The sequence below is a fragment of the Rutidosis leptorrhynchoides genome, chromosome 10 (genome assembly GCF_046630445.1).
Source record: "Rutidosis leptorrhynchoides isolate AG116_Rl617_1_P2 chromosome 10, CSIRO_AGI_Rlap_v1, whole genome shotgun sequence".
Lineage (NCBI taxonomy): Eukaryota > Viridiplantae > Streptophyta > Magnoliopsida > Asterales > Asteraceae > Rutidosis > Rutidosis leptorrhynchoides.
The window spans coordinates 13,878,886-13,895,795 of NC_092342.1; the positions used below are offsets into that span (position 1 = coordinate 13,878,886).

The following is a 16,910-nucleotide window of genomic DNA, read 5'->3' on the forward strand; positions in this document are numbered from 1 at the left end:
TCCTAACCATGAGAGGATCTGTCTCGTACAATGGGGGGCACCGTGCAAATTAGCTTATAAGACTAATGAATCAGATCCCCAGAAAGGATAATCTCCTTAAAGATCAAAAATCAGCTTTTAAGCCTGATATTACTCAATCCTTGAGATTGACCTTAAAGATTGAGAATTCAAACTCATGGAATTCGATGATATCTAAACTCGAGCTTGAACGAGAAAATATTTTGATCAAAATTACAAACGGATTTGTTTTTTGAAAATCCATTTTTAATGCGTTCATTACCATTGAACGTAAAATCCTAGGAATTAACCTGGAATTCATTAGGTCACCTGAACAAAATCGGGTGTCAACCGTAAGAACGGTGGTTGCATAGCATGGTCGAAGACAGGACCTTGTGCCAAACCGAAAAAACTATAGGGTGATCTTTACTATTTCTCCTACAAACAATAGTAATTGCATCCGACACGTTATAGACCATAATCAAAAGCATGTCACGGGACATTGCCTTAACAGTTGCTTGTTCAACGCTTTCCTTTACAACCGGATGGTAGTTTACCGAAAGGTAATATATGGAGCAAGTAAACTGGATGTGTTGCTTTCCCAATACAAGGTTAGCAAGTGGGTGACACAAAACCATAAGTTTTGAGCTAAAATTTTCAAATCTGAAACCCACAAAACCCACAAGCATTTTGCAAACACCGGTGAAGGGTTATTCCGGAAAATTTATCTAGGGTAAAAGCTAGATTGAATTTTCAAAAAGATCAAATGTTTTCATAAAGATCCAATTTCCTTAAAGGATCTAAATTTTCATAGTCATGTGGGACTGTAAACCACAACGTTACTATCATTGTTCATACCGCCAAATCGAAATCACTGATGTACAAAGTGTGAAGAATAAAGAAGTGATTCTAGTATTTTTATTTCAAGACTATATTGCTTGAGGACAAGCAACGCTCAAGTGTGGGAATATTTGATAATGCTAAAAACGAACATATATTTCATAGCATTATCCCTCAAGAAAGACAAGCTTTTAGTTGCAATTGTTCTATTTACAAGTGATATTCGTTTAAATAATAAAAGGTGTAGACAAAAGACAGATTCGACGATTTGAAGACGCAAATGACCAAAACACTAAAAAGCACAAAGTACAAATCACGAGGTTCAATTTATTGATAAGAAACGTCTAAAAGTTACAAGAGTACGAGCCGCAAAACGCAAAGTACAAGATATTAAATCGTACGAAAGGACGTTCGAAAATCCGGAACCGGGACATGAACCAACTATCAACGCGCGACGCAATGGACCTAAAATTACGAGTCAACTATGCACAAGAATATAATATAATATATATATAATTATATAAAATTATATATATTATATTATATATTGTTAAAATCTCAGCAGCCCACGTTTTGGAATGTTATGTGTCCAGTAAAAGGCGGCCATGCAATCGCATGACCTGGAGGAACAAACTCCATGCGATCGCATGGAGTACTGTTGCAGCCGAGGTCCTATAAAGTTTGCGTGTTTTGGCCGAATTTTTTACTCCTTTTTCAATCTCTCTCACTCTCTGAAATATATATATATATATATATATATATATATATATATATATATATATATATATATATATATATATATATATATATATATATATATATATATATATATATATATATGTATATATATATATATTTTAATTATAATTTTAATTTTAATTTAATAATAATAAGGTTATGTTAGCGAATGTTGTAAGTGTGTAAGTCGGAATTCTGTCCGTGTAACGCTAAGCTATTATTAATCATTGTAAGTTATGTTCAACCTTTTTAAAATTAATGTCTCGTAGCTAAGTTATTATTATGCTTATTTAAGACGAAGTAATCATGATGTTGGGCTAAATATTAAAGACGGGGTTATTGGGCTTTGTACCATAATTGGGGTTTGGACAAAAGATCGACACTTGTGGAAATTGGACTATGGGCTATTAATGGGCTTTATATTTGTTTAACTGAATGATAGTTCGTTAATTTAATATAAAGATTTACAATTTAACATATCTATAAATAACCATTTACACTCGATCGGACATGATGGGCGGGATATTTATAAATACTAATAATCGTTCATTTAACCGGACACAGGAATGGATTAATAGTCAATGGACTCATTAAAACAGGGGTGAATTATGTACAAGGACACTTGGCGTAATTGTTAATAAAGTATTAAAACCTTAGGATACACGCAGTCGATAACATGGTGTATTCATTAAACAAAGTATTAAGACCTTGTTACCGTTCGAATCCCCAATTAGTTGGAATATTTGACTTCGAATATAAGAATAATTTGACGAGGACAATCGCACTTTATATTTATGACTGATGGACTGTTATGGACAAAAACCAGATGGACATATCGAATAATCCAGGACAAAGGACAATTAACCCATGGTAATAAACTAAAATCAACACGTCGAACATCATGATTATGGAAGTTTAAATAAGCATAATTCCTTTATTTTATATCTCATCGCATTTTTATTTATCGTTATTTTATTTATCGCACTTTAATTATCGTCATTTACTTTACGCTTTAAATTAAGTTATATTTATTTTTAATATTTTACATTAGGTTTTAACTGCGACTTAAGACATAAAATCGACAAACCGGTCATTAAACGGTAAAACCCCCTTTTATAATAATAATAATACTACTTATATACACATATATATATTTATATACAAATATAGTTTTAAAAATATAGCGTTAAACTTGGCTAGTTCCCTGTGGACGAACCAGACTTACTAAAAACTACACTACTGTACGATTAGGTACACTGCCTATAAGTGTTGTAGCAAGGTTTAGGTATATCCACTCTATAAATAAATAAATAACTTGTGCAAAATTGTATCGTATTTAATAGTATTTCGCAATAAAAATATAACTATTTCCTTCGTACCCCTCTGCTTTAACATCATTGACTTTTGAGATGACTTTTGTTAACTTTTGCATGTCGGTCTCGAGCATTAGGATTGTGATACACTATGACCCGACCTAGCTTGTTAGACATATATTGACCAACATATGTTCTCTAGGTTGAGATCTACGGTTATTTTGCATTCTGAGTTTCGGTCACATTTCGATGAATGACCTTATGTGCTGCTAAGGTGAGTTTCATTTGCTCCCTTTTTAATTGCTTTTGCAATCTATATTTTTGGGCTGAGAATACATGCACTTTATTTTAAACGCAATGGATACAAGTACATACTAAATTCTACACTGAGTTTGAACAGAAGATCCCTTAGCTTTGGTAACTATTAACTGCTAGTTATAAGAACTGGTGGGCGCGTGTAGTAGTATATGGATCCATAGGGCTTGATATCCCCGTCCGAGCTAGAGCGCTAGCCTTTTAACGGACGTATGCTATTTGAGAAGCGTACACGTTGGTTTGCGTGTATTATTAAGATGATTATACAAAGGGTACAAATTATATATACGTTAAGTTTAGTTACCAGGGTGCTCAATTTCATAGAATATTTTGATAAACGTTTCTGGATGAAACAACTGAAATCTTGTGATCCACCTTTATATACAGAATATGTGCAACATTAAAACTATGAACTCACCAACCTTTGTGTTGACACTTTTAAGCATGTTTATTCTTAGGTTTCTAGAAGTCTTCCGCTGTTTGCTTATACGTTATACAAGATATGTGCATGGAGTCATACATGCTTTATTCGAGAAAACTTTGCATTCACAAAATCATCACCATGTATCTTATTTTGACTGCATTGTCAATGGATGTATTATGGTAAACTATTATATACGGTGATTGTTTATACATAGAAATCATCAGACGTCGAAAACCTTGGATTTATATATTCATTTATGGTGTACCTTTTCAAAAGAATGCAATGTTTACAAAACGTATCATATAGAGGTCAAAACCTCACTATGAAATCAATGAATGATGTATTCGTCCAAGTGGATTTGGACTGGTCATCACAAAGTGCTTCTCCTTTGATTTATGAACTTCTGTTTAAATCTCGCGACTGCATGAAATAACTTCGCGACAGGAATACGAATCTTGCGACCGCGAGAAATAATCTCGCGACCACGAGATTTAGCAGATACAGCAGGTCGAGTATTCTTATTCTCTGTTCACCTAAACCTGTTCATTTGATACCAAAACTTGCCGAAATTGTCCTAAATACCAAACGAAGACTTCCTAAACTGAAAATCTTATTTCTAACATAACCATGAGCCAAAAGTCTTCAATCTTCACCAGATTATAACCAAAAGAATCCAATATCACGAACAATAAAATGTATAAATGAGCCGATATCAATTACTTAAGCATATAAACAACTTCACATATCCTTCTAACAATTGTAAAAAATTTCTCAAAGGATTTGTGATACTTTTACCACCTCAATTACAATTATACAATAGATATATCGTACTATAATACACAACTATAATGGTTTTCATTTAAAATAATGAAGCAAATATCAAAACTCCTTCTCAAATGAACAAATTGTCAACGAATCACTTGCTTCTCATATTGTTTATGTTAGATAGATAAAATTTCGATCGCTGAACACCATTTATGCATCGGAAAAGAGCAATGACAATTTTATGATCAAAATTTAAAGAAGTCCTATATAAACCAAGGGTACTTTGTAATTTTTTTTTCTCAAAGAATGACTCTTTAATTCTATCTATATCTATATAATCATTAATTTTGAAAACTATGAGGTCCTATTTCTAAATTTAGTGGTGTCATATAAAACTTGAGTAGTATTTTGTAAACAAAAATATCACATTAATGAGATCCAAGGATCCCATTCCTTATGCACTATATTTGCCCCTGGAAAGGGGCGACAGATCAAGTTATGATGAAAGAAAAATTTAACATAATTGTGTATTCAAAGATGTAGTTATGATTAATGAAAATTTTAAGAAAAATATGCAAGTGTTTTGTGTAATTCATAGCATTGATTTTACTTATGTTACAAATGCATGCCCTTTGCAGTAGCATTATATTCCAGAAAAATAGTGAAATGCACCAATGTGACATATTATATTGTTAGATTTTGTGTTAATTATATGAAGTTTGTTAAAATTTATAAATTGTTCAAGCTTATTTTTGATTTATATTTGAAATTGTTATTTATTCTTTGGTTCTAGTGTTTGCAGAATAATGGTGGTTATACTGGAAGGATTGGCATTGCTGGATTCTTTAAAGTAAAGGACTAAAGTTGATAAGTTATTGAAGATTAAAGCTGGAATCAAGTTGGAGGACCATATTGTATTTTTTAGAAGATTAAAGGGCTAATTGGAGACCAAGTTATTTTGATGCTTATATCTCATATTAGGGTTCCAGTTGTCTCCAACGATTCAGTCATTTTTTTTCTCAATCCTGTGGTTTTCTCTCAAAACACACAGTATCTGAAACCCTAATCATCTTCATCTTCATTAATCAGATCAATAGAGTGCTTCTGTTATTCATTCAATCAATCACTCTTAGTGATTGTAATTTTGATGTTTGTTGTTTGAGAGATTTTAGTCTATTCGATTTTATTTTCATCAAATTTAAGATTGTAATTTTGTTGATTGAAGTATTCTGTAATTGAATCTGATATATTTTACATGGTATCAGAGCCAGGTTCGTTGATTCGTGTTTGATTTCATCATTCGATTGAAGAAATCTAGGGTTTGTTCGTTGGGTTGTTGAAACAAGGTTTTTTTTTTTGAAGTTCTTCTTTCTTTCTGGGTTCGATTGTGGATTTGTGTTCTTCGCTCTCTCTTCTTATAAAAATTGTTTGAAGAAACCCTAAAATTAGGGTTAGGGTTTTTGAAATTTGGGCATCTTATCTAAAATAGTCTCCCGCTGCCTCTTTCATTCATTTCTTCTATTTTGTGGTGATCTACAAAGGGGAATCTCGAATTTATTCGTGTTTTCTTTATTGTGTGTTTTTTATTTTCCCTATTGTTTGACTGAATCACCGTACCCAACTCTTGATCCGAGTTCTTGAAACTCATGAATACCTGATCAAGCACGGTTTAAGATTCTTGGCCTAGGATCTTATTTGCTTGTTCTGTTTATCTGATATTATTATATCTTGATATCTGTTATTGCTTATCTGTTATTTCTGTTCTTTATTTGTTTCTTTCTTAATTGTTGATATGGCTGAACAAGGTGCTATTACTTTGATTAATAAACTTGATTTTAGTGATCCTTTGTATCTACATGTAAGTGATACAACTACTGGTACACCTTTTATTTCTATTAAACTCAAAGGAACAGAAAATTATAATAACTGGAGTAGATCTATGTTACTAGCTTTGGGTACTAAAAATAAACTTGGTTTTATCAATGGAACTTTTCAAAGGCATGCTACTGATGCTACTCTTCAAAATCAATGGGACAGGTGTAATAGTGTTGTTCTTTTATGGATACTTGGATCAATTTCTGATGAGCTTTATTCTGGTCAAAATTTTTCTACTAATGCTACTCATGTATGGAATGAATTAAAAGAAACTTATAACAAGATAGATGGTTCAATCATTTATAATCTGCATCATAAGATAAATTCTATCAAAAAAAATGAAAACAGTTTATCTGATTATTATCACAGTTTGAATAGTTTATGGAAACAATATGATTGTATGATAACTGGTCCTGCTTGTACTTGTGGTAATGTTTGTAATTGTCCTGCTGGTGAATTTGTTAAAGAACAAAATAAGGTACAAAAACTAATGCAATTTTTAATGGGCTTAAATGATTGCTATATGTCTGTTAGAAGTACTCCCTCCGTCCCATATTTATTGTCACCAGACAAAAAACACACAGTTTTAGGAAATCCCACTAACTTTATTTTTTCATCGATGAAATATCTTCTCTCTCCAGATCCACCAATGAAATATCTTCTTTCTTTTCTATTTATGGAAGTGGACAATTAATTTGGGACATCCCAAAATGGAATAATGGACAATAATATAGGGACTGAGGGAGTAATATTTTATTGAGAGACCCCTTGCCTGATGTGAAAAGTGCTTATGCTATTTTGTCTAGGGAAGAATCACATAAAAATATAAATCTAAAAGAAAATAAACTCAAACATCTGCTTTTATTGCTCAAACTTCTAATAAAGATATGAATTCTAATAATAGCAGTTCAAGATTTAATAATGGAAGAGGACCAAATCAAAATCTAAAATGTAAAAAATGCAATAAACTTGGTCATACCATTGATAGATGTTTTGAAATTGTTGGATATCCTCCTGGATATAAGAGAAACTTTAATAATAATAATAACAGCTATAAGCCAAATCAAGGATCTCAATCTCAAAACAATTTTAAAAGTGTTTCTAACAATACTATAGCTTCTAAAGAAGCTAGTACAAGTTCTTTCCCTCTTTCTTTCTCAAATGAACAGATGATGAAGTTTTTAAGCCTTATAAATGAAACACCTGAATCTAGTACTCAGTCTAATATGGCCGGTACTTTCTTTAATTGCAGTGTAAAGTTTAATGCAAATTTTAATAAATACTTTAATGCTCTTAATTCTAAATCTAAAAATGTTTTTAAGGGTTGGGTTATTGATTATGGTGCTAATCAACACATGACACTTTCTGAAAAAGGCTTATTCAATTTGGTAAATGTTTCAGACTTAAAGCTAACTGTTGGACATCCAAATGGTACTCAAGCATTAATTAAAAGTATTGGAAACTTAAAAATTAATGATCATATCACACTTTTTGAAGTTCTTGTTGTGCCTGAATACCGTGTTAGCATAATGTCTGTATACAAAATATCAAAAGATAATAAATTAAGTGTTAGGTATGTTAGGTTTGATGATAAAAGATGTTATATTCAGGATTTGAAGGACTTGAAAATAAAAGGGACTGGTAAACAGGATGGTGGATTATATGTTTTTGATGATACTCATGATTTTTCTTTTACTGCTAATAATTGTGTGAGTAATTGTTATGCATCTTGTAAATTATGGCATGCTAGGTTAGGTCATCCTTCAGATCAAGTTCTTGATGTTCTTAAAACTAAACATTCTTTAAAAGGAGATTTAAATACTGAACCTTGTAAAACTAAATATAGTGAAATGCACCAGTGTGACATATTATATTGTCAGATTTTGTGTTAATTATATGAAGTTTGTTAAAATTTATAAATTGTTCAAGCTTATTTTTGATTTATATTTGAAATTGTTATTTATTCTTTGGTTCTAGTGTTTGCAGAATAATGGTGGTTATACTGGAAGGATTGGCATTGCTGAATTCTTTAAAGTAAAGGACTAAAGTTGACAAGTTATTGAAGATTAAAGCTGGAATCAAGTTGGAGGACCATATTGCATTTTTTAGAAGTTTAAAGGGCTACTTGGGGACCAAGTTATTTTGATGCTTATATCTCATATTAGGGTTCCAGTTGTCTCCAACGATTCAGTCATTTTTTTTCTCAATCCTGTGGTTTTCTCTCAAAACACATAGTATCCGAAACCCTAATCATCTTCATCTTCATTAATCAGATCAATAGAGTGCTTCTGTTATTCATTCAATCAATCACTCTTAGTGATTGTAATTTTGATGTTTGTTGTTTGAGAGATTTTAGTCTATTCGATTTTATTTTCATCAAAGTTAAGATTGTAATTTTGTTGATTGAAGTATTCTGTAATTGAATCTGATATATTTTACAAAGTTCAAATAAATATAATAAAAATATATAACCTCAATGAAGTGGATACAAGGTAGAACCTAGCCGTTTCTCTACACAAAGATATTAGTTTTAATAAAGTAAATTGTAAACCACAACAGCCAAACACACAAAATAATGCATATGTATATGTATATTGGTCCATTTCCATCATCCTTCCTGACCACTCTGCTGTTCTAGTTGTGGGTGATGGCCTGAATCCTGATTACACTCAATGGTTGATCTATTCCATCATGCTGTCCATTAAACTTTGGTTTGAGATGGTGGCACCATTGTCCTTTTGGTCACCAAAAATACGCTGCCTAAAGTCTGAAACCATCATTGGTAAGCCTTTGCGAAGCGTTACTTTTGGTTCCCATCCTAATAGATTTTTAGCCTTAGTGATGTTCGGTTTCCTCTTGTGTGGGTCATCCTCCGTGTTTGGCCTGAACGCTATTCTTGCATTTGGGTCAATTGTCTCCCGGACCACCTGTTATTATCAAGTATGTAATACTGTTATAAGAGATAGCTTACTATACTACTCCGTATATAGTTACTAACTCTAATAGGTACACTACAAAAAGGTTTTATGATAGCTATTAGCTGGTAGCCGATAGCATGTATTTAGGTGTTTAACAACTCTCAAAACAAGAGTACACCGACAAAAAGTTATGACTGTTATCTGAAACGCTAATTCTAGCAGCTTTTAGCTTCTAGGTTTTTTTTATATGTCTAAAAGCATTAAGCTACTAAAACCAAATGAAGTTTTTAATTAGATAAGAGAATCTTCATAAAAAGTTAAAATTCCTAAAAATTCCATAAAGCTTGTTACCGAACATACTCTATATCTATTAAATTGTTCAAAACATTAACCATTTATATTTATAACAATTACAATACACAACGATGTTTTCAAAGACAGAGCCAATTTCAAACGAATACCTGAGCAAGTTCGAGCATGGTGAATTCACCAGGATTTCCAAGATTAAACGGTCCTACATGTTCGGCCTCCATCAAACGCATTAGACCCTCCACCTAAACAGGCCAATGAATTTAGTTACATTGAAGCTGGTTACGAATGGCAATACATGTCAGAAAGGGTCAAAGGGTGGTCACAAATATTCCAAGTGTCATTCAATATTTCGACTCCAATAAAAAGATAACCGACATTATTTGGATCTCGAAGGACAATAATTGATATATGGTACATATATATGTGAATTTAAAAGCAGTAGTCACAAGAGACCATACTTCCAAGAACAAATCACATGTCATTTTGCAGAAACTTTAAAAACGTACAAAAGGTGGTTTCTTTTGGTAAATGGTTGTTTCTATGCTAACTACTACTTTTAACTGGTTGCTATATATACTTACTTTCATTGTTATAATCTAAATATGGGTTGGATGATATTTTCTTCGATTCCATGAACCATGGAACAAACTGACCATTTCACATCAAGTTTTAGCAGTTTAACTTTAATGGCCTTGTATGAATAGCGAAGGAGGACTATATAGTAATGGTACAATGTTACCAACAAACTCATTATTGTTTTAATTCTCTAGGTGTCAAAATGGATTGATCATACAGGTCAGGTAACAGGTTAAATCGTGTTCAGTTGTATTGGGTTGACCTTCCTACAATTTTCTGACTATATCTTGGATTTCAAAAATAATCACTCCGTATTATAGTTGACGTGCCTTTTTATTGTATGTTTCGCAAAACTAGCTGATTGTTTATGTTTATACTAAGTGTTTAGAAATATCTTTTTATACAAGTGCTTAGAAATATTCAAAGTTGAAAATTGTAAAATAACATAGGATGACTTGCTAATAAAATCCAAAATAGGAAGAAAAAAAATTAATGGGTAATCTAGAAAACAAATTCTACATATGCTAAAGCTTTTTATTCAATTTATAACTAAATCCTTCTGGTTTTTTTATTTTTTTTTTTTATTTTTTATTTTTATTATACATACAAAAACTAAAGCAAAACGACGACTAATCATGTAGATATAAATTATTTATTTTCTAAGGAATTAAAGTTAGAAATTAAAGATACTAACCAAATCAGAAACATACTGAAAGCTTCTTGTTTGCTTCCCATCACCATAAACAGTCATCGGTTCTTTTCTAAGTGCCTGCATATCATTATTCATTATCATTATTATATCATATCGTAACAACTGATCCTTAATCCTTATGTTAAGAAGTGTTTCAGTATTTTTTAAAAGTGCGCATTTCTCAACGCTTGATATAATATATGCCTATATATGCTTAAATTTAAATGAATAAACACATAAAATAAAAAGAAGCATTATATCAGGAAAATGATCAGTAATGTTAACATTTGTGTAATGTTATTGTAAATGTGAGGTCATATATGTGCATTTATGAACTTTGGTGCTCAAACTGTTGAAAGTTTTCTTCCTTTATATCCTTTACGTTACTTGAGGTGTGTCCCTTAACAGTACCAAATTTGTTGGGTATAAAACATGCAATATGTGTAAAATATTTAGTTACATCGCACCTGGGCAACAAAGTTACTAACGACGCGGCCATCGTCAATGCACATCCGAGGACCATATGTGTTAAATATTCTTGCAATCCTCACCTACATTATATTATAGTACACATCAAAATCAGTGACCGAAATAAATGCATCATAAATTCCTCATCGCTTGTTTCACCAATTAAACCCTATTTAATAAACAAACTAGGTAACGTGCACATACATTGGAAACAAGCATTAAACGACGTTGGGGTTTTTGAAAGTTTATGGGTGATGTTACAAAACTGTGAGGGAAAAAAAAAAATTCATAACGGGAAGTCTTCACAAAACCCGTAACAAGTAGTCTTAGACCACTTTTAAAAGTCATGACCCACTTTTCCGTCAATTATGTGGCATCTTTGGTGGCAGGTGGCTAACTCCCCCACGCCCCTAAGGGGGTGTCACTAATGACGCTGAGGCGTTAGTCATGAATCTGATAGAAAAAAATAAATGTGTCAAAAGTTTTTAGCCAATCAAAATTGACCATTTATTTTTCTGCTCCGTATATTATTAATTTATATATTTTATATCTAAGTATCAATCATATTTTACCATATCACTCACCACAAATTTATTATTTTTTCACAATCATATGCCACCCCACACGTTAAGAGGAAACTAAATTCGAGACGATGTTGGCAGTACCATTTAACTACACATCAGGGCTGCGGTTGGAAATGGTGTTACAAGTAGAAAAACGAACCTCTAGGCCAGCAGCTCTATGGTAGTCCATGGTCAACGTTTCAGCAGTACGTTTTCCCTCATCGTAACAACTTCTGACACCTGTCCAATTATACCAAACTCATATCGTTAGATTTTGGTCCATTTCAACCTAACATTTAATTCTGTTTCTTCAACATTTACTCCAATTTAAATCACACGCAAACAGTTACACCCCAAAATCAGTGCCCCATCATCTTTCAATAATCAAATACTCCAAATTTTCCGGTAACCCGATACCCAGAAAACAGACACATTGCTGTCCTTAATGATGTCATTACCGTACAATAACTCAAAAATAACATAAAACATTTAAAAACAGATAAATAATCAGCTTATTGGGTGGTCATAGAAAAAGGTTTTGAACCGCATACATCTGAGATAATCTCATTTTCAGATAATTTAAATAAAGAAAACCTTATTCATTTACCAGTTTATCTGAATATAAATATAAAGAAGAGTTTATCTAAAATAGCCCTTAGGGCTATCTTTAAGACATACAGACATGCATAAGATGATTGTACCTTATTAATAACTACCCATTCTCTACACAAAACTACCTCAAAGTACAATATATCAATGCTTTAATTTATTCATTAAGCATAGCCCTAAGGGCTATGTTTAGAAAAACTCTATAAAGAAATACAAGATACCGATAGGATTGACGTTGCCCCAGTAAGTTTCGACTTGAGGGTGTTGCAAAGGATCACCGTACACCTCACTGGTACTCGTTAACAAAAACCGCGCACCAACTCTTTTCGCTAATCCAAGCATGTTCAACGTCCCAACTACATTCGTCTTGTGAACAACAAAACTTAAAGTCAAGGATTCACAAACCATTTAATTTTAATAAAAACATATATATTGTAACACACAAACAATAATAAGTAATAACAAAGGATATGATAGTTTTAACAGGGTTAAATTTGTAATGAACAGGGGAAGCAGGGCAAGCAAGATGATAAATCTGATCAACTTCCAACAACAAAGGTTCAACAACATCGTGTCGAATAAGCTCAAATCTTGGATTACCAATATGATGCATAACATTATGTTTATTCCCAGTGAAAAAATTATCAACAACAATAACGTTATCTCCACGTTGCATCAATCGATCAACAAGATGACTTCCTACGAACCCTGCACCACCAGTGACTACAATTCTTAACCCTTTTTGTTTTAAACTTAAAGGAACTTTTCCTCCTGAATTATGAATATTATTAAACCGGTTAACGGTTAGTTGACGGTGAGTTAACTGGACTGATTCTGGAATGTATGAGGATGTAAAGGTGGTGGATGAAGGAATAAAGGTGAAATATGTGGTTGCAATAGCGATGCCGATGAGTATAAAAATGAACCGTTGTTCGCGAAATATGTAGTGAATAGGTGGGATAACGACGGACCATGGTTTGGTTGCCTTGGGCGAGTATGAGTCTGAAGTTGGTTGTGGTTCATGGCCTCTGTATGTCAATTCAGATCCCATGTTTTTGGTAAACTCTTGTGCTTCTGTCTTAAGGGAGAATTGGAGGAGAATATATAGGCCAAAAGATATTTGTAATATATCTATCTAGTCTAGTCTAGACTAATAATCAAACTTTACATTAGCAATTTACCAAAATGACCCTTAAAATTTATATTTGTTAAACTAATATTTTTTTTGTATACGTTGAACAACAACACGTTTTGAGGTTACTAGTTATATTGTTGGAAACGATTCACCCCATGTACTTTGTGTAATGGAATAGGGAGAGGTCATGGGTTCGATCCTAGGGATGACATGAATTTCTTTAAAACAATTGAACATCAATAATGGTGGTATATATTGACCCTATAGGGAGGTTTTACCGGATTCGTTCATGGACCTCTACCCAGGAACACTGCCCGAATGGATGTGTTCCCGGGTACCGTCGATCGGGTTCGGGTTTCCGCCCGAACGTGTGTGATACGTGCAAATGATGATGGTCGTTGAAATAAATGATCTACTGATGTCAAAAAAATTGCCGTTCAAAAAAAAAAAAAATGATCACAAAATAATTTGGTTAACCCACAAAATTTGAGTCAAAATACTAATCTTATTCAATCTGATCGAGTTAGCACATGATCATTTTCGACCCCTTTCACTATCACCTTAACATGTGTCGATATTGATATTTGAAGCTTTATAAACATAACAAAATATTATGAAGTCATCTTATGATGGTTCAATAACACAAAATAAGAAGTTAAATGTAAGAAATGTATAAATATGCTTATTATGTGTATTTTTTTTTTCTTCTTTTTGTAGATATTCAAGTGGAGCAATGTTTTGTATACATAAGGCCATAAGGGTAGTGATAAATTCAATATTATTTTTTATAAATACAATCAATTTATATATTAAAAGATTATACAGTACAATCTGTTAATGTATAAAGTAAATTAATCTATTAAATATTTTTAGAAATATCATCACCCTTTACATAGAAATCATGCAAAAAAACAGAGTTTTCTCGCTCTTCCCCCCCCCCCCCCCCCCCCCCCCCCCCTATTTGATTTGTGCCACTTCATTTTGTAAATAAATTTATGTATAATTTATGAAATTCAAGAATTCCTCGCTTGAATCTTACATTAATATACGGAGTAATTCAGGGATTCATTGTATTTAATTTAATGGTTATGTAGTTAAAAATAAAATAAATGTTTTTTTAGTACGTAGCAAAACTGAGGTAGGGTAGACTGGAGGAGGATACATTGGTGGATAACACCTACTACTTAATAGTAGATCGTATTGCTAGGTTTATTATGTTTATTATTAAATTATACTCCCTCCGTCCCGGATTAATTGTCCAGTATTCCTTTTTGGGACGTCCCAGATTAATTGTCCACTTCCAAATATGGAAAGTAAATTTGATAAAGTTTACAATATTGTCCCTAATGAATTACTTAAATTACAAAGGTGTGAGAGATTTCTAATTAATTAGTTGAGGGTAAAACAGTAAAGTAAGAAAAAAGTACATAAAAAGTACAATGTGATAATGACATTTCTTAAACTGTGTGTTTTTTGTCTGGGGACAGTTAATCTGGGACGGAGGGAGTATTAAAATTATGATTCGTCTAGTACGATGATAGTAGTGGTTGACAAGTCGTGGCGACGATGATTATGGTAGCGCAAGAAAATATGTTTATGTATATTTTATAAAAACTGTGTTTTGGTAATTTCAAAAAGTGGCTTTTATGTCTTATTCTTATGATGTGTAATAGTAACGTTGCTATTTATATAGTTAAGTGGGATCGATAACGGATTTGGTTAAATGATACTCCATTGTGTGAATATAAATGTTTTCCACATCAAATTAAATTAATTTAAGGGCCCTTATTTAATCAATTAGATTTCAAGTTTTCTACTTATGTGTTGGTACTTCCAAGCATACTTTTGAAATCCGCTAATGAATATATCATATCAATCAATCAATCAATTTTTAATTAAAAGAGTACAACAACTAATTTTGAGTAAGTCATAAACTAGCCAACTAGAGTAAACGTGACAAATGAACAAATTATTTGGAGGCATATACTAGTTATCAACTATTATTATTTGGAGTTATGTAACGGTACTAACTAACTACTTAACCGAATTATACCGAGTCGATAGTGAGAAATTATAGACTTGCTAAAGTTTAAATAAAAGTTTATTACATAATGATGTGTGTCTAATAATATTAGAAGTGATAAATAAGAGTAAGAAAACTTGAGCTATTCACAATTGTTGACAACTCATTTCGTATTCTATTCATGTAAAACTTGTTTTGTAAGCAACTAAGCATGGAATTCTTCATCGCTAATGTCTCGTATCGATATTACTTGTTGAACATTTGAAAAGATTCTCCTTGCGGCTTAACAGCCGATCAGATGATGTATTCAAGGTTTTGGTTCTTATGATCGATAAGTTTCCCATGTCAAAAGAAAAGCTTTCGACATGGTTGGACGGGCAACAAGTTTCTGATAAGAAACTTTCGCAGACCGCAGTGAGATTGTTATCGAACTATTGTTCAATGTGACAATGTCAAAAGTTACAAAATGAGGTTATAGTGGTAAAGAAAATGTATAGAGAAGAATAGACAATATTTTTTGGACAAACAAAAATAGTAAGGAGAATAGTTTTTTTGGGACAAAGAGAGTACATTCCTGGCTTTTGGAGCTTGGTTGCAACAAAACCAATAACTTATTTACTTACTATTGTTATGGCGAATATAAAGAGAAAGCTAGTTACACTTGCCAAAAGTGATACGGGTTCTTGTGCTATGGCCCGGACGAAGCAAGTTTCGCGACAAGTGCAAGAGCGTTACTTGTTAAACAACTTGCTCTTGTAACCTTACTTTTCAACGACTTGATTTCTTCAACGTCTTGCCCTTCAAACCCCTCTAAACAAGTGTCTTCATCAGTAAGCGCAGTACTGATCCAAGTCGTAATATCCTCCATTTCAGTTTCAAACGTCTCGGCATTAAGTCGTCTAAGCACACCTAACGATTGATGAAGACGATCCAATGCATCTTGGAACACATCAACACAATCTAAAACCGCCACTCGGTTTCTTCCCTTCATGCAATTCTTCTTTTTTAACCCAACTAAGTAACGGGTCGCGTTATTAGTTTCACCTATGGTAACGGAGACACCAGCCCGGGCCCACTTACTAGGGTCAGTTTTGGCTGTTTTTGAGTATGAAGAAAGAGAGTCAATGCATATATCTTGATATCTAGTAACACTACATGCATCTTTAACATAAGATCCCCATGAGCAGGATGGGGTTGTTAGCCATGATAGCAACACAAATGTTACTAACGTAACCGAATTACACACCATTAAAAAGGAAAGAATATTATGGAATTAATATATGATTAGGCTAGGCACCTACAGAGTTGAAAGATGAACCTAAAAATGTATAGATATATATAGAAAGAA

General features: G+C 32.5%; 2 protein-coding genes across 2 annotated transcripts; both read right to left on the minus strand.

The window, feature by feature from the left end:
• Positions 1–8,740: 8,740 nt before the first annotated feature.
• LOC139873193 (UDP-glucuronic acid decarboxylase 4-like) lies at positions 8,741–14,245 on the minus strand. Its single transcript, XM_071861126.1, has 7 exons — positions 12,876–14,245; positions 12,626–12,772; positions 11,956–12,035; positions 11,232–11,315; positions 10,768–10,842; positions 9,647–9,739; positions 8,741–9,194 (listed from the first exon to the last, which is right to left on the minus strand). The coding sequence occupies exons 1-7, from the start codon at positions 13,453–13,455 to the stop codon at positions 8,949–8,951; spliced, it is 1,305 nt and encodes a 434-aa protein (XP_071717227.1). The 5' UTR covers positions 13,456–14,245; the 3' UTR covers positions 8,741–8,948.
• A 1,769-nt stretch (positions 14,246–16,014) lies between these two features.
• Positions 16,015–16,853, minus strand: LOC139873390 (pectinesterase inhibitor 6-like). The gene has a single exon (XM_071861324.1). The coding sequence runs from the start codon at positions 16,809–16,811 to the stop codon at positions 16,251–16,253; it is 561 nt and encodes a 186-aa protein (XP_071717425.1). The 5' UTR covers positions 16,812–16,853; the 3' UTR covers positions 16,015–16,250.
• Positions 16,854–16,910: the final 57 nt, after the last annotated feature.

Coding starts and splice junctions, on each gene's coding strand:
- LOC139873193 (XM_071861126.1), bottom strand. CDS start 13,455: ATGGGATCTGAATTGACATACAGAGGCCATGAACCACAACCAACTTCA. Junction 12,036..12,625: donor GGGCAACGTCAATCCTATCG/GTATCTTGTATT, acceptor ATAATTGGACAG/GTGTCAGAAGTTGTTACGAT. Junction 10,843..11,231: donor TTAGTAACTTTGTTGCCCAG/GTGCGATGTAAC, acceptor AATGATATGCAG/GCACTTAGAAAAGAACCGAT.
- LOC139873390 (XM_071861324.1), bottom strand. CDS start 16,811: ATGGTGTGTAATTCGGTTACGTTAGTAACATTTGTGTTGCTATCATGG.